Source organism: Salminus brasiliensis, chromosome 24, assembly GCF_030463535.1.
Source record: "Salminus brasiliensis chromosome 24, fSalBra1.hap2, whole genome shotgun sequence".
Classification (NCBI taxonomy): Eukaryota; Metazoa; Chordata; class Actinopteri; order Characiformes; family Bryconidae; genus Salminus; species Salminus brasiliensis.
The window spans coordinates 14,967,501-14,990,038 of NC_132901.1; the positions used below are offsets into that span (position 1 = coordinate 14,967,501).

General features: G+C 38.5%; 2 protein-coding genes and 1 non-coding gene across 4 annotated transcripts in view; 2 read left to right on the forward strand and 1 right to left on the reverse strand.

Moving 5' to 3' along the window:
• The window catches only part of tmem154 (transmembrane protein 154), a 28,198-nt gene extending 23,630 nt beyond the window's left edge, over positions 1 to 4,568 (reverse strand). The window contains exons 1-2 of the mRNA XM_072670597.1: positions 3,760 to 4,568; positions 2,955 to 3,076 (exon numbers count right to left, since the gene is read on the reverse strand). The gene's annotated coding sequence lies outside the window, so the exon portion shown is untranslated. The remainder of the gene's footprint in view (positions 1 to 2,954; positions 3,077 to 3,759) is intronic.
• Positions 342 to 20,184, forward strand: mnd1 (meiotic nuclear divisions 1 homolog (S. cerevisiae)). Of its 2 annotated transcripts, none has more exons than XM_072670598.1 (8): positions 342 to 416; positions 2,002 to 2,067; positions 2,502 to 2,559; positions 3,045 to 3,193; positions 3,788 to 3,862; positions 6,366 to 6,480; positions 17,672 to 17,716; positions 19,566 to 20,184. In XM_072670598.1, exons 1-8 carry the CDS (start codon positions 414 to 416, stop codon positions 19,670 to 19,672), a joined length of 618 nt encoding a protein of 205 aa, XP_072526699.1. In that variant the 5' UTR covers positions 342 to 413; the 3' UTR covers positions 19,673 to 20,184. The 2 variants fall into 2 exon arrangements, with proteins under 2 accessions (XP_072526699.1, XP_072526700.1); XM_072670599.1 differs by having other exon boundaries at positions 17,680 to 17,716; positions 19,566 to 19,628.
• On the forward strand, positions 739 to 811 carry trnav-aac (transfer RNA valine (anticodon AAC)). Its single transcript has one exon. It is a non-coding gene; the product is annotated as a tRNA-Val (tRNA).
• Positions 20,185 to 22,538: the final 2,354 nt, after the last annotated feature.

Sequence of the window (22,538 nt, forward strand, 5' to 3'; positions counted from 1 at the left end):
TTGAAACATTGAATTGAATTAGAATAAATAAAAAAATCCCGCGCCTGCGCCTTGGCGTCAATGGAAAACTCGAGTCACTTCGCCGAACCGGTTATTCCGAACGGTTCACTTTAATGAGTCTATTGCCCGATTCAAGTTCATGATGTGTGTCATTGTATCTTATGAGTCTAATAATTAGGACTAATCATTAAGACTCATTAAGCAAATTAAAGTTCAAACATTTAGCATTTCCCATTGAAGTCATTGTTACAATTACGCTTCACAAAAGTTTCACCTGGATAATTGAATCAGTTTGACTGATTCTGTGAAAAGAATCGGTTCAGAAAAATGAACGCACTTGGCGGGAAAAGTCGAACAGCGTTCCCAGTTGAACCGAGTTAGAGGAGCTTCAGTCAGACAGGGCTCACCTAAGCATGGTAGGACTTTAATGGTCTACATTTACAGTGTTAAAACGGGCCATGCGTTGTGTTAAGTAGCGCTAGCTACCTACCTAGGTTAAAGATTCGTGTAAGGTAGCGCTAGCTAAGCAGCCTGGCTTTGTTTTTAGCTTTAGCCTTTTAGCCTGAGGCAGTCAGACCCCCGGACACGGCCGACTCTGTAGGGGTAGAGCGGATAGTAGAGTTCGTTGCGGCTAGGTGGACTAAAAGTAAGACGACCTGGAGCAAAGTACAGTGAAGTGGCTGCTGAAAAGCAGTAGCATGGATAAAAGGCTAGATGTGAGCTGGTGCTGCCACCTCAGTTCCCGTAGTGTAGTGGTTATCACGTTCGCCTAACACGCGAAAGGTCCTCGGTTCGAAACCGGGCGGGAACAAGGACCTCGTTTTTTCTCCCCTCTCTCTTTTTTCAATTTTAATGTAAAGAAATGTGTATTTCTGTCATTTCTGACTGTTAATTCATGGTTTTCTGTTATTTATTTAACTTTTGTATTCATCTTAACTGGATGCATTTCCTTTCTTTATCTGTGAACCGGATCCCCATTAAGCCTACATTGAATTTTGGTCCATTTATTAGCAGTTTTAATTTTTCATATATATATATATATATATATATATATATATATATATATATATATATATGAAAAATTAAAAATAATATATATTAAAAAAAATTAAAATTAAAATTAATATATATATATAATTTTTTTTTTTTTTATTGTTTGATATTCTAAAATTCACAAAAGTAGGCTGATAAACCCATTTTATCTAAACACCTACACTTTATTTTATATCAGGTGTTCACAGCCTGTTAGTGTCTGTATCACAGATTTACCTTTATTGGGGTTTTACCCCCCCATCACTGCACTGAAATGGTGACACCCTTAAAAGTAACCTCTAGCACTGCTCTTCACTTCCCTCTTAGTCTGTTCAGCATCTATCGGCGTATGAACTGAAGGCTGTTTTTCTCTTTTCTTGTATATTTTTGGTGTGAACTGATCTGAGGAAGTCGAGATACGTTACTCACTAATGCACTTCAGTAGACATCATTTTAGCTGTGTGAAAACACCCTGGAAATCCCTGTAGATGTTATACATGAGGGATGGATGTTTACTGAACTTTATGGGTTACTACACATTTCTGGTGATGGGGTCTGAAATATTTCTATATTATCATGTTTAAATAATGTAAAAAATGTTATGTATGCACGATATTTAAAGAATTTTAGCAATATTTTTGTCATGTAGACAAACTGCACCAACAGCATAAAAAAAAAAAACTGCTATCCAAATACTCTTCCAGAATGAGTACTGTGATTTTTACTTAAAATATGCGTCACTCCACTGAATTAAATAAGACTGATTACACTCTTTGTAATGAAACAAGCAGTTAATCTTTAAGCACTGACGATATTCACGATACACTCATATAAGCATATTGAGTACCAAGATAATGAAATTGCTCACAATATGATTAAATATTGTTGTATTGCCCAGCTTTATATTTAAATATAAAAATATTTATGTATCTTTTATTTTTATCCATCTGCTTTTATGTCCCCCAACAGTCGAAAAAGAAAGGACTTAGCTTGGAGGAGAAAAGGACTCGAATGATGGAGATATTTTTTGAAACGGTAAGTTGGTCTTAAAAGTAAACTGCATTTAAATGTACAGTCTTACAGATGCTTTATCGATAGCAAGAGTGTCATTATTACATTACTGCATTCATTTTCTTTCTAAATTTCCAGCCATTTCCAGTTTCCTCCTATTATTTAGGACTACTTGCATAAAGCCACCACCCCTTGGAGGCTAACGGATACAGGCACTGGCTAGCATCGCACTGAGTGATGTTGGGGAGAGGGAGGGTAGTTTTCACGGATGGCTGCGGCATCACCAGCAATCAAACCATTGATCCCCTTGTGCTTTTTATTGATACACTAAACACGTTTTTGTAGTCTTGGATCAGCACTTTGCCTCTGATGATGATCATTCACTGAGCATTCAGACTTGCTGCCTTGTTATGAGTTGTTTGTCTGACTGAAACTGTGTTTTTTTTTTTTTTTTCCAGAAAGACGTGTTTCAACTGAAGGACATTGAGAAAATCGCCCCCAAATCCAAAGGAATCAGTAAGTAGTGTTGTCCCAAGACCCAGGGCAAACTGAATACGCAGGAAACTATTTTTTAATTCATTGTAATTGTAGATAGTAATAATAATAATAATGCTATATTATATTTATACTATATGACTATTCCTCTTGTGCTGATAAGACTGTACCACAGTGCTAAACATGTGCTAAATATCCTCATGCTTCCTTGAATTTGCCACAAAAATAAGTATTGTTTATACAGTTGGTCTAAAGGGGCACACCTACATGGGCAGCACGAAACACCTGTCAGTCACGTGTTCTAATATTTTGCCTACTTAACAAGGAGTGGGTCCAAGCAAAAGGTGCTCTGTTTTAAGTATGATAAACATGTCTAGAAGAGGTGTCATCTAACCATGTTTTGATCTCAAACTCACTTGTCCTTATGGTCTGGGTTCAGTGTCCCATTCCAGTACACCCGGAGGAGGCCGTAGACATGTTGTTTGGTTTTCTGTGCTTCTCTTTAGCCCCCATGTCAGTGAAGGAGGTGCTGCAGAGTCTGGTGGACGATAACATGGTGGATTCAGAGAGAGTGGGCACCTCCAACTATTACTGGGCCTTTCCCAGCAAAGCCCTGCACGCCCGCAAGCGCAGACTGGAAGACCTGGAGAAGCAGGTGAGCTAATGAAGCTAACACTGAAATTGGCAAAATGCCAAAAAAGTATTTTCATCATTACTTCTGTTGGTGAGTTTTGCCTCTTGTTTTACGCTCGGCCTTTGCTTAGCTGTTAACACTAGCTGTTGAGCATAACTGCTTGCCTACAGCTCTGAGTCTTAACTTTTAACCTTTTACCTTTGATTGTTTCTCTTTTTTTTTTTAACCAACTTAAGGCCCAGTTTAATTCAGGCCTTGTTTGTCCTTTTTGTAAAACTTTTGTGTGTGTGAATAAGTATAGTTGCCTGATCACTTTTTCAGTCTAGTTTTTTGCAGCTGCCTGTTTCTATAACAGTACAGATCATAAACAGTGCGCTGTTGTGATCACTGTGCAGTTGTGATCTAAGCAGCTATTTTTGTATTTTATTTTGCACATCTAATTAACATGCAAGTATTAAAAGCATTTAAAGCATACATCATATACATGCACTTATATGTATGTATTTGTGTGGGTGTGTGTTTGTTTTCACACACAAGCTCGTTTTTGTTGTTTTTTACTTCGTAAAATGCAGATAAAATAGTCAGACATATTTATCTTCTCTCCATCTGCTAAAGAATGAAGAAGGAAAACAGCGGAGGGCGTCGCTTCAGCAAGCTGTTGAGAAATCCAAAAAAGGACGACAAGACACTGTAAGACCATCAACTCAGTTAAACAGAAAGCTGTATTTGCACAGGTGTAACAATTCAAAAAGACATAATGCTGTTCCATTCAATATGATCCAACAGTGTCTCAATAAAGTACATTTTTCAACACAGCAAAAATAAGAGTCTAAAATGTGGCTTATGTTAAAAGTCCCACATCGTACGTTGCTTTCATATTTCATTGTTGAGATCCACTCATGATGTTTGTTTGGGTTTATGTAACAAAATGAGTAATTAAGTACATAATTGACTTTTACACAATCAATTTCCAACCTTGTTTTATCTCCTAGGTTTTTTTTGTTACAATGCCTTTAAGACACAAGTTATTTGCCTCTGCCCACATGAAACATCATTGTTTTTTAATCTCAGCTTTTCTATATGGAATGTAAACAAAACATTTTAAAAGTAGATTTACGTTTACCTGCTGTTTCAGACCCCTTTATTTAAACTTTTATTATAAAAAATTGCACATTATGATCATGTTGGTTTAAGTGCACACTCTAGACTTTCATTTAAATGTGTTCTATTGCTGCATTAGTGCAGGCAAAGAAGCTAATATTAGCAACTATTAGAAGCATCAGTCAATCAGCAGTGTAGAATATCATTAAGTAGAAAGAAATACTTAGCTCATTAATCACAAAGCGATTGAAAAGGCCAAGGAAGACCTCCACTGCTGATTGTAGAAGAATCCTAACTATTTTTCAGAAAAATCCTCAATTGTCTGTCCAACAGCTCAGAAACTTCACTCAGGAGGCGGGTGTGTATTTGTCAGAGACAACTGTCTGCAGACGATTTCATAAACGCAGGAAAGAGAGGCTACTTCAAGATGCAAACCACAAAGCAGACTGGCCAGATTGCAGTTAGCAATAAAATCAGAGCTACAGAATTCTGGGAAAAGGTCTTATGGACAGATGTCACTGTATCAGAGTGATGTCAGGAGCAAAGTTTGGATTGCCCACAATCCAAAGCATAATACCTCATCTATGATGGTGATTGGGGGGGGGGCATGTATGGCTGCCAGATGTACTGGCGCACCTATCTTCATTGCTGGTGTAACTGCTTAAAGCAGCAGCACAATGAATTCACATCTTATCTGCTCCAGTTCCAGTAAAAGCCTCCAAACACATTGGGAGGCACTTAATTCTACAGCAAGACAATGATCAGCCAGTCACCTGATTTAAATTCAGTTGAGCATGCATCCATATGCTGAAGAGAAAACCTAATGGAACAAGATCATGAAATGAGCAAGAGCTGAAGATGGCTACATTAGAGGCTTGGCAAAGCTTCACCAAAGAAGATCCTCAGCTTCTTGTGTTGTTTATGCATCACAGACTTCAAGCAGTCATTGCATGCAAGATATGCATTACAGACTTCAAGCAGTAATTACATGCAAGATATATGCAGCAAAGTACTAAACATGATTGCTTTAAAATACCTTCCATTGCTATCTCCTAAACTTTATGGTGCCCTGAAATGAGGGGTGTTGTAATTTCTGCATGGTAAAACATGATACAATGGGAGATTTATGCAAATAGCCTTGAATTAAATTCTGGAATGTGTACTTTAATCACTTCTGATAGGTTTGATTTGAAACTTTAAGCGTCTTTGTCCCAAACATTATAGCGGGCACTGTATTTGTGTTATTACTTCATTACTGTGACTGAATTTGTGCCATTTGTGTTGATCACTAATACACACCAATAAATCAAGGGGGGGGGTGTATTCACTAACAATGTGTATCAGTGTTGTGTAGGTTCCCGTCTGGTCTTGGTGACTATCTCACACCACTCTGTCAGATCTCCATAACCCTTTCTTAAAGCATTATAAATAAGCTGCTGCCCACACACCTCCTGTAGGGGTGAGGTCTCTCCACACATTTCCCAACACAGGCCCACAGGCTCTCAGTGGGGTTTAAGTCTAGTGATTGTGTTGCCATGACATCATCTGAACCACCTCACTCCTCAGCTCGCTCCTTCACTTGATGAGCAGTGTGGGGTCCCGCATCGCCTTGTTGATCAGATTGAGTCATTGTTTGTGGTTCCAAAAAAGAAGAGAGATTCTTCAGACTGGTCCGTCATAGCTGTTTAACGTCCGCGTAGGACACATAAACATTTGAGAGCTTTGTTTCTGAGTTTATCAAGAACAAAGCTTTAGAACAGCACAGTGGAGCCTGATCCATTCGGATTGGTTTCTTAGCAGCACAGAAACACTAAGCAAAACATTGTGCTTTATTATGCCCAGAGCTAACGTGCTAGCTGAACGCTACTAAGCTAGCTCTGAACTAATAATCTAACCATGATGCAACGCGATGCAACATGATACACTGTATTGCTACACTCATAACATCTAGCATTCAGCTTTGAAAGATTCTGCTAAGTTTTATAATGATAACATTTTGATTGAGCAAAATGGGTTTAATTGCAATATTACCTAATCTGGACATGTCTAAGTGTGTGTGTGTGTGTGTGTGTGTGTGTGTATGTATGTATAGAAGGAGAGAGCCGCTCTTCAGAAAGAGCTTCAGTCTCTGAGAGAACAGAGGGAGTCACTGCGGGCCGAGGTGGAGAAATATAAAGAGTGTGATCCAGAAGTGGTGGAGGAGATGCGTGAGTACATAACACACACCTGCGGTGAAACAAGGTGTTCCACAAAGCAGGATTTGTCATTAAGCCCAAAATGAGACCTGCAGTGGAAATCCCTTGGCTCTATTTTTATTGTACAGGTTTGGACAGATCATGATTTTTCAGATTTTTGAACTTGTGACATCTGTGTTTTTCACTTCTACACAACCATTTTCAAACAGATTCCTTAGTCTTAAAAGGTATGGCAAATAAAACAGCCCATTTAATTCTATGTGCTATGTAAATGAACTCTGTTCTGAATAGTTGCGGCTCTTCAGAAATGAGTCTGGCCTGAAACACTTCTTTTAAATTTAGCATGATATGATATATGTGCCCATATGTAAATAGTCTTTTTAGTTAGTTGTGTCATATCATGATGTTTTCACATATATATATATGTATGTGTGTGTGTGTGTGTGTGTGTGTGTATATATATGGGTGAAAACATGACATAACAAAACTAACTCAAAAGACTATTAAATATAAAATATAAATAACTATAGAAACTAAAAATAACTATATAAATAAAATGGGCCCTTTATGCTATCTGGATAACAGGGGAGGAGGGAAATTACTTCACACCTAGTCAGCTGTTTTGTGCTGATATGGCATGGTCAGCAAACTGCATGCAATACAAATCTATGTGATTAAATTTTGAGGGAGTTTGATCACTCGTACAGTTTCAGTTTACAAATCAGTCAGATGACAATTGCGTCCCCTTTACAAGTTTGCCTTTAAAGCTTACACAAGCTCTGCTACCTATTACTGAACAGGTTTTTGTCTGGCTCCCCCCTTACCATAGCCATATAATTTAGGCTCCAGTCAGCTTTGGATTTGCTCTCCTAAATCCCTGATGATTATAATGACAATCACTTGTGAAAGCCAGAGCAATGGGTAAGATGTAACAGGATTATTGCCCAAGATAAAATGGTCTGTTTATTTACAGTTGTTTGCTCAAGTCTCATGCTCAGTTTGTGTTTGTATGGGAGCGTCTGTGTTTGTTAATGGCAATGAGTTGTCTTCAAAGATGAATTGCTGCTTTTACCAGTTAGCAAACATGAATATAACAGCCATATGGCTTAGCAACATGGTCATGCCTCATTAGTGTCAGTAAGAAGAATGAGTTTAGAAACTAATTTGACCTCCCCAACCCCAGTCCTGGAAAACTTTAAAGTAAAACTTCTCTGCCTAATGACTTTGTTAAAAAGTAAACAAAGTCTAGTCCTATCTAATCTAAGCAGAAAGCATAGCTCTATATTCAAGAATTCATCATGTTTCTTCTATCACCAATTACATTATCAGTGAACACCAGAAATCCAGTTTTACTGGCGTCTATACATACCATAACAGTGCCTCCACCGTGTTTAACAGATGAAACTAAAAACCCTCTACATTTACTTTCGTGGAGGTGTCTCTTGATTGTAGATAATATGCCTACACCCTCAAGAGTGTCGACTTGACTGTGCCATTTAGCACCCCCCAGTCATCTGCTTTAGTTGCCTTCCAGGACCTAGAAGGCCTGCCTTTTGATGTTACTGAGTTCCTAATTGCATTCCTTCTTTTTAAGAATGCATCAGATTGTTAATTGGGCCTCTCCTAAAGTTTCTGCTATGTCTCTGATAGGTTGGTTATTTCTTTGTAGCTTCATGATGCTCCTTTACTTACATAAACACCTTTTTGGACTACATTGTTAATTCCCATTAACAGTTACTGTATTCAGCTCTTTGAATCAACTTGACATTTGGTTCATTAGTGACCTTAATTCCTCATTAATGAGGAAACATTGGAAACAACTGGCCATGAAACTACTGAATCAGTAAATTGTCTGATTATTACTGTGTTGCCTGTGTGGAAAAAATATTTCAAAAATTCACTGTCCAAATATTTATTGACATAACTTTGTATTATCTTTCTGCAATGGGCGTGTAGTACATTACTGGAAATGGGGTCAAACAGCTTTTTAATCAGTAGTGTGATCTCGCTCATGTGACAAGTAAACAAACTCAATGCACCGTTTACCTGAGCAGGTGATAATGGGTTCTTGTAGTGCAGTTTTTAATGTAGAAATGATATTTGCAGTTTTAATGCTTTTGATCCCCTTGAACCCCATATTAATTGTTTAGTTATTCACTCTAATGCAAAAACTATTTGGTAACCATTGGAGTTGAATTCTTCATATTATGGGACCTGTGAATCTGACATATATATATATATATATATATATATATATATATATATATATATATATATATATATATATATATATATATACATATATAATGGAATTATATTAGTAATGTTGTTATGGGTGACACTAAGCCCACAAAAATGTAAATGAGAACCCATTGGAAACAAATTAGGGAATCTCAAATTGCTTTCTACTTTCTATGTAGTACACTGTGTAAGTTGTGAAATATTGGCTTCTACATACAAATGTCACATTATGCATCCAGTAGGAAATTGCACACAAACTCAAATAACTCAAATAATAAGTATTTGGATGCAGGAGCTAGGGACAGGCAAAGTTTCACCAGAAATCAATGGTTTAACATGTTATAATATTAAAAATGTACTTCTTGTATCCAGGATTGGATTGCAGATTGTAAACAGTTTTAGCATGCCATGTATGATATGATTTATGTCCATTTCGTCCTGCAATGTAACTATTGCTCTCTGCGACGGCAGCCCTAGCAGGAGCCATTATCAAAAGACCTCCGTTCTGCCATATATATATATATATATATAATATATATATATATATATATATATATATAACAGGGAGCCATCTGTCCGGGTATGCTGTTTCTGAATAATCCGTTTTAGCATCATGATTGATGGATGCTTTTGATGGAGCATTTTTCACAACCCACAACAACGCACCTCACGCTGTTAACCAGCTACTGTAACTAAAACCGAGCCAGCCAGTGGACACTGTTCTGTTCTAAAACATATTTAGAAACTGGAGCAGTTTGTCCATCACAAAGCAACTAAATATGAACCAAATCACAGCAGGAATGTCCTGACCTTTGTGAGGAAAAGTAGGTCTTTACTGGCTATGTGAAGCTGTAGCAGAGGTAAGCCAGACCTCTAGGCCAACTAGCACTGGTATATGAAGCCTCTTTAGGGCTCACTCACACAAATTTATAACTGCCAACTGATTTAAGCAACACACCTTCCTACAAATCTTACAATTACAATTTGTTACAAACCACTGAAGGATTGTGGGTGACTAGGTCTCAGAGGATACACCAGTCAAATTCTTTGATTTGTGTGGGGTTTTTTTTTCTTCCCCATTTTTGATTTTCTTCAGTGCAGAAACTGGCTGAAAACTGGCAGAAAAGCTTTGAAATGGTTACTGTCTTACGTTCTTAAATTGAGTTTTAAGGCCATTGATCATGACTAGTCCTATCAGAATATTATGACCACTCCTGGTTGGAATGAACTCTGTCCATTTTATCAGCTCCTTACCATATAGGAGCACTTTGTATTCCTATCATAACACAAACTGTAGTTCATCTGTTTCTCTGCATACTTTATTAGCCTCTTTTCACCCTATTGGTCAGGACTCCACAGGACCACCACAGTGCAGCTATTATTAGGGTGGTGGGTCATCATTCTCAGCACTGAAGTGACGCTGACATGGTGGCGGTGTTAGTGTGTGTTGCACTGGTTCAAGTGGATTTGACAGAGCAGTGCTGCTGGAGTTTTTGAACATGGTGTACACTCACTGTCCTGTCACTCTATTACACTCCTACCAAGTTGGTCCACCTTGTTGAGGTCATGTCAGAGACATTTCCATTTAAGACATTTAGCAGACGCTCTTATCCAGAGCAACTTACAAAAGTGACGGAGAGGGAAGCTCATTGGTTGCTGCACAGTTTGTGTGGGTCTTCCTCTAGTCTTTCATCAGTGGTTACAAGATGCTGCCCACAGGAAGCTGTTGGCTTGATATTTCTGGTTGGTGGACTAGTTCAGCGGTGACGGTGTTAAATTTAATTTATTATTGTTGTTATAATTATGGGATAGTAAACACAGCCGCTGTAGCTATTTTCTGTTTCTAATACACAATTACTAATTACTTTATTAACTAACAAAATCATTATTGTGGCCTGTGCTGAAGTTTGAGCACCTGCAGAGTTGGAAAACATCCCCTGGCAGAAATCACACCTTGCAAAAACTTTTTGCAGTTTATAAAAGTCTTTCTTCTTTGCATAAGGCATCTTGTTTTGGGATATTCCTGTTCCTGCTGTTTCTTGCTGCACAGCTTGTTAAAGGTCTACCCCCCAATATTTTTTTTATATATTGTTTATAGAGGATACTCTCTGGACCTTTCCAAAAGCTTCAGTTTGTGCCACATAGTCCATGATGTGATCATCATCCTGTTGTAAAAGCCATCCTCTTCAGCTTCAGACATCCACCTGTGTAAAATGGCCAATGCTGTTAGAATGGCAAAAGAACTGCAGCCTGTAAGCTAGATCATCTTGTAAACAATTTGTAAACGTTGTTCAGGAATCTGTATTCAAGTCAAGGTTTTGGAATCAGAGTGGAAAATATTTAAAAATGATGCACATGAATAAAACTTCTCCATACAGTTGCTGTGCTTCAGTTTGCAGAACATACAATACAAAAGCAAAAATGACTTCTATGAGAAGCTCAAGGGGCAGGTTGAAACCAGCAGCAGCTGGATTGAATTAAAGATTCATAGCCATAACATGCTGACCTATGGTCTCTCACAGCTGCTTAACCAAACAGGATTCTGGACCCCCCCCCCCCCCCCCCCCCTTTCTAAACTGTCTAAAATTCTCAAGGCCATTATTTTTCCATTAGCTCCAACTAGGTGCTGTTAGACTGGAACAGTTACCAGTTTTAATGTTTTACATTATGGCATAAAACCCAATTATAATCACTTTACCGATAATTCTGATAATGTTTTTTAACGTGCCAGGGGAAGCAAAAGGTGCTGCTGTCATCCTGCAGTGTTCACTCACCACTTTCAGTCATAAAAATGCTCATCCACCCAGTGTGGCCATGAACAGTGGGTGTGGACTTAAACACTACTTTGCAAACAAAACGCTGCTTATAAAGTTTGTAATCATTGTTTTAATGCTATAAAACTAATTTGATTGCAGATAAATGTATGAAATGATTCTGATACATTCAGAATAAACAGCTGTAGAGGAAGAAAAATACTAAGAACCTAACCCATCAAGTATTAATTTCTAAGAATATGAACATCAGTGCTGAAATTCTGATAAAAGCTTTGACTTATTAAAGGTTAGAAAGCAAGCTGTCAGCAGTAGATATAAGATCCTCCCTCAGGATAGAGTAAAATGGAGCTGTAAATGTTTACTGTAACATCTTTATAAATTTGACCTGCTTTCCTCAGGGTCTGCAGCATCATAAAATGCTATCTTCCTTTGACCAGACTCTCTTTATGTTTCAGCTCTCATGATATGTTTATGATCCTCGGTAGAGTGCAATAAAACAACTTTTTTTTGGTAGTTGAAATCTTCAGGTTCAAAAGGTGCAGCATGATATTTAAGTCCTGTTAATGAAGTTAGTGGGACGGTTCTTATCACGAGAATCTCAAGAGGGTGAAGAAATCAACCAATCTTAACATATCAATAACATTAACATTTATTTATTATAATTTTAAGTTGTATTAAATAATTGTAGTCATACCCGTAATACCAGTGGGGGTGCAAAATAAGTCTGCACAATTAATCATGAATAGTTCTCTCTTAGGTTGTATTGGCGATTGTTTTCATGGCTATTATTTATATGGACAGATAGAATAATAATTGAGTTAATCAGGCAAGTACCTTTCAAACAGAAATGGGGAGTGGTTGTCTTGTATGAGGCACAACATGTTGAAAATAGGGCTTTAGTCCTCTGTTCCTGATTATTTCTGACACTGCACACAATAAGTGAATAAAATATAAATTTAGGAGCTGCCGTCCTGCTCCATGCCAAGTGCTGATTCTCTTTGGTGCTGTTAGTCATTGGAGGGGATTCTGTTTCTCTCCAGCCAGTAAAAGTCTGACTCTGTTCATATTGGACCAGAGAAAAGCCAAACCACATGGACTCCTTGTTTTGTGATCTGACTCAGTTGGCTTTTACTCTTTGTGAATGGGAAACAAGTGTGTTCTGCCCAAACATACAGTAAAGACCTGTCTCTCCAATAAACCCATAAATGAGCAGTTATTGCACTGTAATTTATATGTATGTATCAAAAAAGGCCTGCCTTATTGCCTTAGAGCTGCAACTGTGATTATTCATGTTACTGATGGTCAACTCTGTTTTATTAATCAACTAATCTGCCATGTTTAGGTATTCTCTCTGCCACTGCCTCAGTCAAAGATCCATCTGTTCTACAAGTGCTAGCAGCCTTAATCTGTCAGAATGCCCATGAGGATTATATGACACTTGTGACAAAGTGTTTGACAACTGATGCTAGACATGTTGTACACAGCATTTGCTGACAAGCCAAGAGATACAGAACTGGCAGAACTGATGCGGTAGAGCAATTTTACATTTACACTTTTCATGAATACGACTCCGGTTATGTAGCGTTACATAGTTCCCACAAGCACTGTCCTGTCTATCTTGGGCTACATAGGGCTGCTTTAAAGCAAGTGTGGGGTAGATTTGGGTTTAATGCTAAGATTTACTGCTGAATGTTAAAATAACGTGAAAGTTACAGAGCGCTTAACTCTCTAGACTGTCACAGAACATGCTGTGTGTTATTTGGATTGTACAGTGTGAGTCATTGATGACAGGCTAGAGGAAGGCTTACGCAAATTGTGCATCAGCAGACGTGTCCTATATGTACTCCTATGTTTCAATTTCTTTTTTAATTTTATTTTTCTATTCTATTTGTCTTGCCTACACCTGCTAGGTTGTATCCACCAAGCAGATGACTGTAGTAAAGTGGCATGACGTGATCCTGAGCTGCCAGATTTGCAGTAAGCCTCCCTCAGTAAAGGTTAGAATGGGCTGTAACATGTAGTGTTCAGGATAGGGACATTTGACAGTGACGTGATCTTGTGCATGTCTGTGCATGTATTCTTTACATGCTGTGTTGCTTTCGACAGTGGAGTCACGTCGTTAACACAGCTGGTGTGGCTGTGAGATGAACGTAACCTCTCTTCACCTCTTTACCCTTTATTTTGCTGCCCCTCTGTCCTTGCAGCTGTTCTGTAGCTTCGCAAAGCTTCCTGCAGCTGTGGATGTAGCTGACATTTTCAGGATAATCATCTCCAGTATGAATTTCAGTGCCAGACGTTAATACTCTGGGCTGAAATATGTTGAATAATCTTGTAATTGTGCGTTTCCTCTAGAGGCCGGTTATTTTGTCTACATTTTTAGCTGAACTCTGAGTTGGCTTGTGCTTCGTGTTAATTACTCCACCTCCCTGCGGTGCAGTGTTCTGGAATATTCTTTCTGCCAGCTGTCTGAGTCTTTGAACCATCTGCAAAGGGCATGATTCAGAGGGGACCCGGGATAGACATAACACGTAGATGGATTCTTGTTTAGGGTTTGTACCACTATGCATTTTTCCACTTCCTGTTCTTCACTGGTAAAAACCGAAGTTAACCAGGCTGCCTTAAAATGTTCCGGTTATTGAACTTCTAATAGGGCTTTTCTGTAACAGTTATAATTCAGTTTACATCTGTTACTTAGAATTAAACAGACTATTCGTTAGTGTGCGCAAAGGCTTGGACACCCCTGGTCAAAATGCAGAATAGTCAGTCCCTTTGGAATTACCTGGATTTCTGCTTTGATTACTAACCAAATATGGTCTGATAATTACCTTAGGCACAATCTAACTAAACAAACAAAGTTTGAGTAAACACATTGAGTGCACCTTCTCAGTGCAGGCTAGAAAAGTAAGTGAACTCTTGAATTTAATAACTTTCATCAAGCACTAGCAGTACTATTGAACTGAGCATTAAGAAAATACATGTACATGAAGTGTGGCATGTACACTTATTTTTAATTTTGTTTCTGTGTCTAAAATGTGCATAAAATTTCCTGTAGAAGATTTGTTTATGTATTTTCACAAAATATGTGACTTGAACGTGGGTTCACAAACCTTTGCATAAAACTATATGCAATCAAACTCCTTGTAACTTTTGTATTTTGTACTTTTGTATTTGTACTCTGAGTGTACATTGTTACATTGCATTGTGTCCACTTTATTTGCAGTCAGAATTTTTAAATTGCTTATTATTTTGAATAGAACAAATTGCATCAGAGTTTCTACTTTCCTATATCAAGTCCATGTGAACAGCTTTCTGCTGTCTTCCTGTGTGGCACGTATGGCCATAAACTGGTTTAGAGGTGAATAGGAGCCCTCACCTAGAATTTTATGTAGGGATTAACACCATTGCTTCGTGTTTTACTGGGTGCCAAAACCAACGCCCCGCTTGCCCCAGGCTTCTTTTATGGTTCTGTGCTGCAGCTTGTCTCAACTTGTCTCCATTCATTGCAGCAGAAACTATGAAGCTATCCATTTGAGCATAACTCATGTTAACATGGTTACTAAGCAAACAAAACAAGCGCGATAGCCACTTGTTAAAATGAAAATGAGAGTGCAAGCAGACACTTCTGCTTTACAGATCAGTTTAATCAAGAGTCTGCAGATATGAGGCAAGCTGATTCATTACAGTAGTAGTAGTCCACTGTATTGGCTGCCCAATCTCCTTCACACAATTTACCCTTTAAGTTAATCCTTGTAGATTAGCCTTATATATCCAATGTAAACTAATGGAGCTAACTTACACCATACATCATATGCTAACCATACACTAGAAGACTACTAAAAGACTACAGTCTGATACACTCACATCTAAAGACAATTTGTCATTACTCACAGATGATTTTGCAAAGACTGAGAATCTTGCAGGGTCACTATTTGCAAGAATGCAAGAATGCAACTATTCCTAGATTATTTCCCATCATGCTCCTCGGAAGAGAAGCTGTTGAACAACAGAAAAGAAGCAGGAACAGCTGCCCTTGTGTGTGCGCAGTTGTTTGTTTGTATGAAACATCCAAAAAAAAAAAAAAAAAAAAAAAAAAAAAAAAAAGATGCCACAGAGTGTGGATGACCTTGGTTAAATGAATGGGGACAGCAAGGTGATCCTGTTTGGTTATTAACAATGTCCATGTCACAATTTGTATGAGACAAGATAAAAAAACTTTTGATTAATATTAAACACGATTGATTTTATTGGAACGTCAAGACAAGAAAAAGTCAAAAGACACCAAACAATCAAGATGACTGGAGTGTGCTGCAACTCTAGCAAGACATTGGAAATTTGCTTATTGCAATATAATTATTGCTAATTCAAAACATAAAGCAGAGTGTCCAAATTCTCTTTTTTTCATATAATATTTTTCTTTTCAAGTAATAAGACAAATAATGAAGGCAAGGTGAGTTTTTAATGTTATTATTGTCACTAAAATACAAATACAAGTTACTTCATGTGAGTTTGATTTGGATCTTTAAGTAAATATTTTTTTGGTTTAGTCTGGTAATTAGCTGCATGCGTTGCATTGGACAAGATAAAACCCCTACTAAAACCTGTCAGATAATTAATTAACTGACATTTCAATAACAACCTTTTGTTACAGAAAACCAACTAAAACGCTACATGCAGTAAACACTGGGTTTCCTGTAATGAACCCAAAGTACACGATTGCTGTCCTTGTTGTTGTGCCTCTTTATTTTAGACAAATTGGCTACATGTAGTACTACTTCCCTCAGTCAGAGCAAAGGTTTGTCTATGCAGAAAGCCTAATGTGAAGCTGTTTCTATCCATCTGACCTTCTTTCTGCTATCCATGTTTTTTGGCTCTTTTGGTACTGACAATGGACTTCTCGCACATTTGAGTTCCTTCCAACGGCCTATTATTAACAGCGTATTATTGATGCCAGAAAGGAACAACGACTCCAGTGAGTGGTACTGCGCAATTGACGTGCCACCACGGACCAGTTAACCTCCATTATTAACACCTTCCATCCCCTAATAGTCAAGGTTGCTTATTCCCACTATTAGCTGGGTGGTCATAATATTTTGATATACACACAAAAACCTGTTGCCACCATGCTTTTAATTCTGTGCCACCATGCTTTTAAAAACTGTGTTCTCCGGAATGATGGTGCTCCATCCAATACTTTTAGAATGAGGTAGGGTGGTGATCATCCAACATCCTGACCTCTCTAATGTGTTTGTCGCTGAATGCTATCAAATCCTCACAGCAAGGCTCCAACATCTAGTCAGATGTAACGGATAAGTCTTAATCCTCTTCTAAAAAGTGTAAACATTGTCATGACAGCTCAGGTCATTGGGAAAGTACTACCATATGGAGAAGTTTTAGTTTTCTTAGGCACTCGAGTCTTTTGCACAGTACATGATCATACTTAAAGGTTGTTTGACTAGATGTTTAATTAGTAAACAGTAGTCTCTGACTTTGGCACTGTGTTTCTCCTTTCATTTAAGTCTTAGCGACAGTAATATCTGTTAAGGGTTAATAGCTGAGGGCTCAGCAGTCCATCCAGGCGGCCGTGCCAGGACCCATCTCTGCGGCAGTGTGAGGTGCTGAGTTTCACTGAGACGGCACATTAATCTGCCGTTTTTCCAGTGTGGGTTTGTTCCAGAGCTGTAATGGATGACCGGAGTGCTGCTATCAGTTTGACAGCCCGGGCATGAGCCGGCCTCTGCTGACTGTCTGAATAGAAGCTTCTACAGACCCTGTGGACTGTGGGGGATTTGCTGTTATGATGTACAGCCGCCCTCAGAGATTTTGGTTATTCAGGCTTGCCAGGCAAATGTAGGCTGTGTGGGAGTCAAAAAGGACGCAAAATGCTCACATTTGTACAACCGCAGCTAGAAGATAACGGACATTTCTGCTCGGTCCCGTCAAAAGCTCACTTAAACTGACGGCTACTCCTTAGCTTCATGATCAGTGGACCAACACAAATGCTCCGAAATCAAGTTACATTAACAAACACTTGAATTAAAAGAGTGTGCCTGTCCTGTAGACGGATTCAGAGGAGGTTTTCTTGCAACTGTCACAGTATTTTACAGGGTAAATAGTGATGGACAGGTAATCTAATCTGCCAACCAGTTTGATACGCTTCACTAAAATAAGCCCTGATGTGTTTTCTGTAGGGAAGCAGAACATTACTGCAAAGGAAGCTGTATCCAGATGGACCGGTAAGTCCTGCTTCAGTCACAGAAATTTAATCCATTTCCAGGCTTTCAGTTTGATTTAGGATCAAATGCTTCAAATGGGCCCTCCTGTGTCCAAAAGCACAGCTCCTCTAGGAACTGACTCTACATACTCTGATACAGGAGGAAATTTGGATGTTCTTATTTTGCATCAACAAGTATATCGTCGTTCTCCATATCTCCATTTTTTTGTGTTGGCCGTTTTTCACTTTTTGACACAGTGTAAATCTGGTAGCTGTTCCTTACATTGTACCAGAATGTCATGATGAATGGACCAATAGAAGTGCTCCAAAATGACTAAAATCATTTTACATTGACTTCCATTGAAAGTTGAGAAGGTTTTTTTCCTGCTCTTGTAAAGCTGCTGTTTTGGAGATAAAGCAGTTGTGTGTGACAGCGACGTTATACATGTTGACACATAAGCTTTTTTTCTGTTGATTTGTATTTAATAAAAAAAAGAATGCTGGTATTTCCCTGTGTTTGTACTGTTAAAGTCCCTTTAACAACCATTGATCTGAGTACTTGACTGGTTTTCAGCTCAGTATCATGAAACTCGCAGTACAACCTGATGGACCTATGTAATACTGACCGCTGCAGATTAGCTGTGCATAATGTGATAAACTCCCTGCATACTGTGTTCCTTTACTAAAACCATAAACCCACTTTCAGATCCACCTGGCATGCACCTGATATGAAACTGGATGTTGTCATGCAGTGTTTGGTCATGGGGTGTGTGGGTGTGAGTGTGTGTGTGAGAGAGAGTGAGCTTGCAATGTGGACTCTCAGGACTGTTTACATTCATGGCATTAAGCTGCCAGTTGCATCAAACTTACATGAAGCAAGATGTTTACACACTTGTTTCTCAAGTAATTCTATAGTAGTTTGCTATTTATTGTCAGTAATTTGGTAACAGTATTTACTGACACAAGAAACACAAATTAGGAGTTTTCTTCAGGCTTGTTCTTTGTTCAGTAGAGTCTGAATGAGAGGATTCAGTGATTTTCAGTGATTCAGAGGAATTTTATTTACTGTGCATCAAGCTTTTATCACATTTATTAGTGCAGTATTTGAAGTGTGTTATTTGGAAATCACTAACAATTGCATTATTAGTTGTAGTAATATACAGTAAACACTACGATCATGTTATTCAAATTAGTAAGTATTTTAAGTAAACTGTTACCTAAATGTACATGTTTAATTGGCAGTTTTTATTCATGTGAGGTCTAGGTAGTGCCATGTGCATTGCGTTGTGAGAGTTTATATATATATATATATATATATATATATATATATATATATATATATTTTTTTTTTTTTTTTTTTTTTTTTTTTGTATAATAGTTTCTGCATTCGTATGAATGATTAAATAATAAAGCTAGGGTTCAGAGGATTAAAAAAGGAGAAACATGCATCTGCCTAGTTTATATGCTGCGTAATGGACATTCCAGGTACTATATGGTGTAGTCCTCACTTATTAGAACTTATTAGACTAAACAGCACTACATAACAAAGTGTTTATTTTCTATTATTACAACTAATAATGCAAATATTACTGTTTTTATGTAAGACCTCCAGTTGTGTGCTAATAAACATAACAGTGAATAAAAGCTTAATGCATAGTGGATAGATAATTTAGAAAACTTTAAAAACACGTTGTAGGTACTGAAAATCTCTTCACAGTTTCTCAATCATTTTCTGTTTTTGCTTCTCCTGCCTTTTGGGTCTGTGTTTAGCTGTTATTGCAGTTATGCCGTGACTAAAGCCAAACACAGAACAGTGTTTCATTTGAGTACGGTGTGAATTTATATTTCAAATGCATCAAATGTTTTTCCAGATAATGTGTTCGCCATCAAATCCTGGGCCAAGAGGAAGTTCAGCTTTGAGGATAGTCGACTGGATAAAGCTTTTGGAATTCCAGAGGACTTTGACTACATGGACTGACCAAGTGTTCACACTCTACAGGCCTTATAAAATTATTTCCCTTAACATTTCAGGGATCAATGAGCATCCACTGATTAATTCTTTACCATAAACATGTCTCATTTCAGTGGTGGTGGATGATGTGCGTGCAGTTTCATGTTTTGTTGAGTATTTATTTTATTTATACAGACACAGCACACCCTATCCCACCCCAAATATAGTCAGCCAAGACATGTTAGGTGTTTGAAGTCTCTAAAGTAAACTCAAGTGGTTCTTTAATTTCAGAATGGAGCTAATTGGTGGAGTTTAATCTCACCTTACTTGTTAGTTACATTATCCTTGTAGCCCCAAACACACCAAACATGTCTTCCACTACATTTAGGAGTATTCTCTGAGGAATCACTTTAACCATTAGAGAAAGTCTAAAACTGGTGTTAGAAGCTGGTGTGCTTTTCTAGGCAGCACTGACGACGTCTCGTCTGTAAACAGAGAAGGTGCCATTTGAGGTGCTGGCTGCTCTGTCGGCCAGGTTTACTTTTGGGCACCTGTTGATGGGTAAACCAAGCCTGGCCACTCGCTGACTGAAGTGCGGGGGGGTGGGGTGGTGGGGTGGTGGTGTTTGCATAGCTAGGGTTGCTGGGATACCACGCTAGGATACGAAGCGTATGGCCACATCAAAGGTTGAGCAGTGCCTATTGAATACCTTTTGTTTGGGTGTCCCACCAGCTCAGGGGGGTTATTTTACAATATATAAGATAAACCAGGCCTGTCCAGAGAAGGGCTATGGGACGTTCCTATTGGACGATCCTCATTTAAAGGAACATTTCAGCTGCTCTAAACCTAAATTTACATCTACTGCATTGTTGATTCCCTGAACACAATGTAAAACCTGCTGACTCCGCTCAGTAATAGATGAAGCCAATGGGCAGATGCTAAAGCTAAAGTCTTTTTGTTTTTTCTGGTCTTTTATTCTTTATAAACAATGAAACCATGGGAACTTGGTGAACCTTGTAAATGAATATTTGCCAGATTAAATGATTTGTCACTATGTTGTTTTATGTTCTCTATAAACCTTTTAAAGTTCTGTATCCTACTGTTGTTAAAATTGATCCAATTGTTTTGAGTACTGTAAAGGGCCTTTTGTAGCATAGAGTGTATGGTAATAAAGTGTATGCTACAGATGGATGGCCTAAAATGCAAATATATCCCTTCAGGTTATGCAGGGTCACTGGGAAATCCTGTTTTCTGAAAGCCTTCAAGGCTACTTGCATTGCACAGTTTTGAGTTTTCCTCCTCTAACTTTCCCAGTTCAACTCTGGAAGGATTTAACTATAATTAACCAAGACTTAAATGGTGGACTTTCTTGACTGGAGTTGGGAAACACTGGTCTAAGAAACAGTCGCTTTAGTTTGCCTTACCCAAGCTAAAACCTAAAATAATCATTTAAGTCTTTGGTCTCACTAAAGACATCAGATATGTGTTTTACAGAACAGATGGCGTACCAATGGACTGTGCACTGCGGTCAGATTTTGCAGCCTGGCTCTCTGTAGTCACTTTGGGTTTTGCTAAAGAAATACCCAGGTTCTCGCAGCCTGTGTTGTATTCCTGAATTCAGTGAGTAATAAATGTTATGTACGGTGTTTGCTTCCAGAGTGCCGCTATTTTTCACTTTTGTTTTTCCGTGTTATACTGTTTGATATATTGCTTTAAGAATAAACTGTGAAACGGACCAGTATTTGTACTGATCTGACAGGAATCTGGAGAAACCACAGAAAAACACACCTCTCCTAGAGCAGGTTTGTAAAAAGCAGCATGTGTTGACGTGCCTGCTTCTTCAGTGCAGTTCTGCAGGGTTAGTTCAAGCACGTAGCGGAGGGAGAAAACATTGACTACGCTGAAGCCCATGTGTCCAACATTGCATTATTAAATTCTTAACATTTCTGACATGTATTTGACATATTTGACATCTCTCCTTTTGCCCAAGGCTCTTTTAGATGTAGATCTTCACCAGCACTGACCGAATTGTGGGCCTGTATGCGAAAGTTGACCCAGAAAGTTATCTCCTCACCCAGTGAGAGAGCAAATATATTTTATACCTTTATATAACTTTATACGCTGAGGTCCCCTCTACCTGCGTCAGACCAGTTGCCACCTACCAGTACAACCAGCAGGCCCCGTCCCCGCCCCCCACCACCACCCATGCCAGACCAGCGGCACAAGCTCTTACCACTGCTACCTGCCTAATGACCATGTTCAAATCTAAATGGACTCTTAACTATTTGCCACTGTTAATATTACCACTCTTAACTATCATCACTGCCATGACTATATTAAGTTCTACTACACCATGATTATTATATTATGATTATGATCAGATGGTTTGGTAACTTTTATCAATAATGTTTAAATAGTTCTGACCAGAGGAGGATGGGTCGGGTCCCCCTTGTGAGTCTTGGTTCCTCCCAAGGTTTCTTCCTCCAGCTCTGAGGGAGTTTTTCCTTGCCACTGTCGCCGTTGGCTGCTTTGTGACAACAGCAGTTGTAAAAAGCGCTATACAAATACATTTGACTTGACTTAAAATTGGATCTTAGTATTTTATTGTCATGTTAATGTTTTTCTTTAACAAGTGACTGGTGAAGTGAATAACATTTGTTTCTCTGGTTCCAGTGGCAGCTCGTCAAGGGATGGACATATTAGGCAGCAAGTGGACAGTCAGTTCATGAAGGTGACGTGTAGGAAGCAGGAACAATGGGGCAGGTGTAAGAATCTGAGCTCTATGGTGGCTAAGAAAACCCTGTGCTCTGCAAAATAAAAATAATTACCAATGCAATCACCAAAACACCAGGCAGGTCTGGTGGGGAATTCCCAGTATGCAGTACCTGGCGAA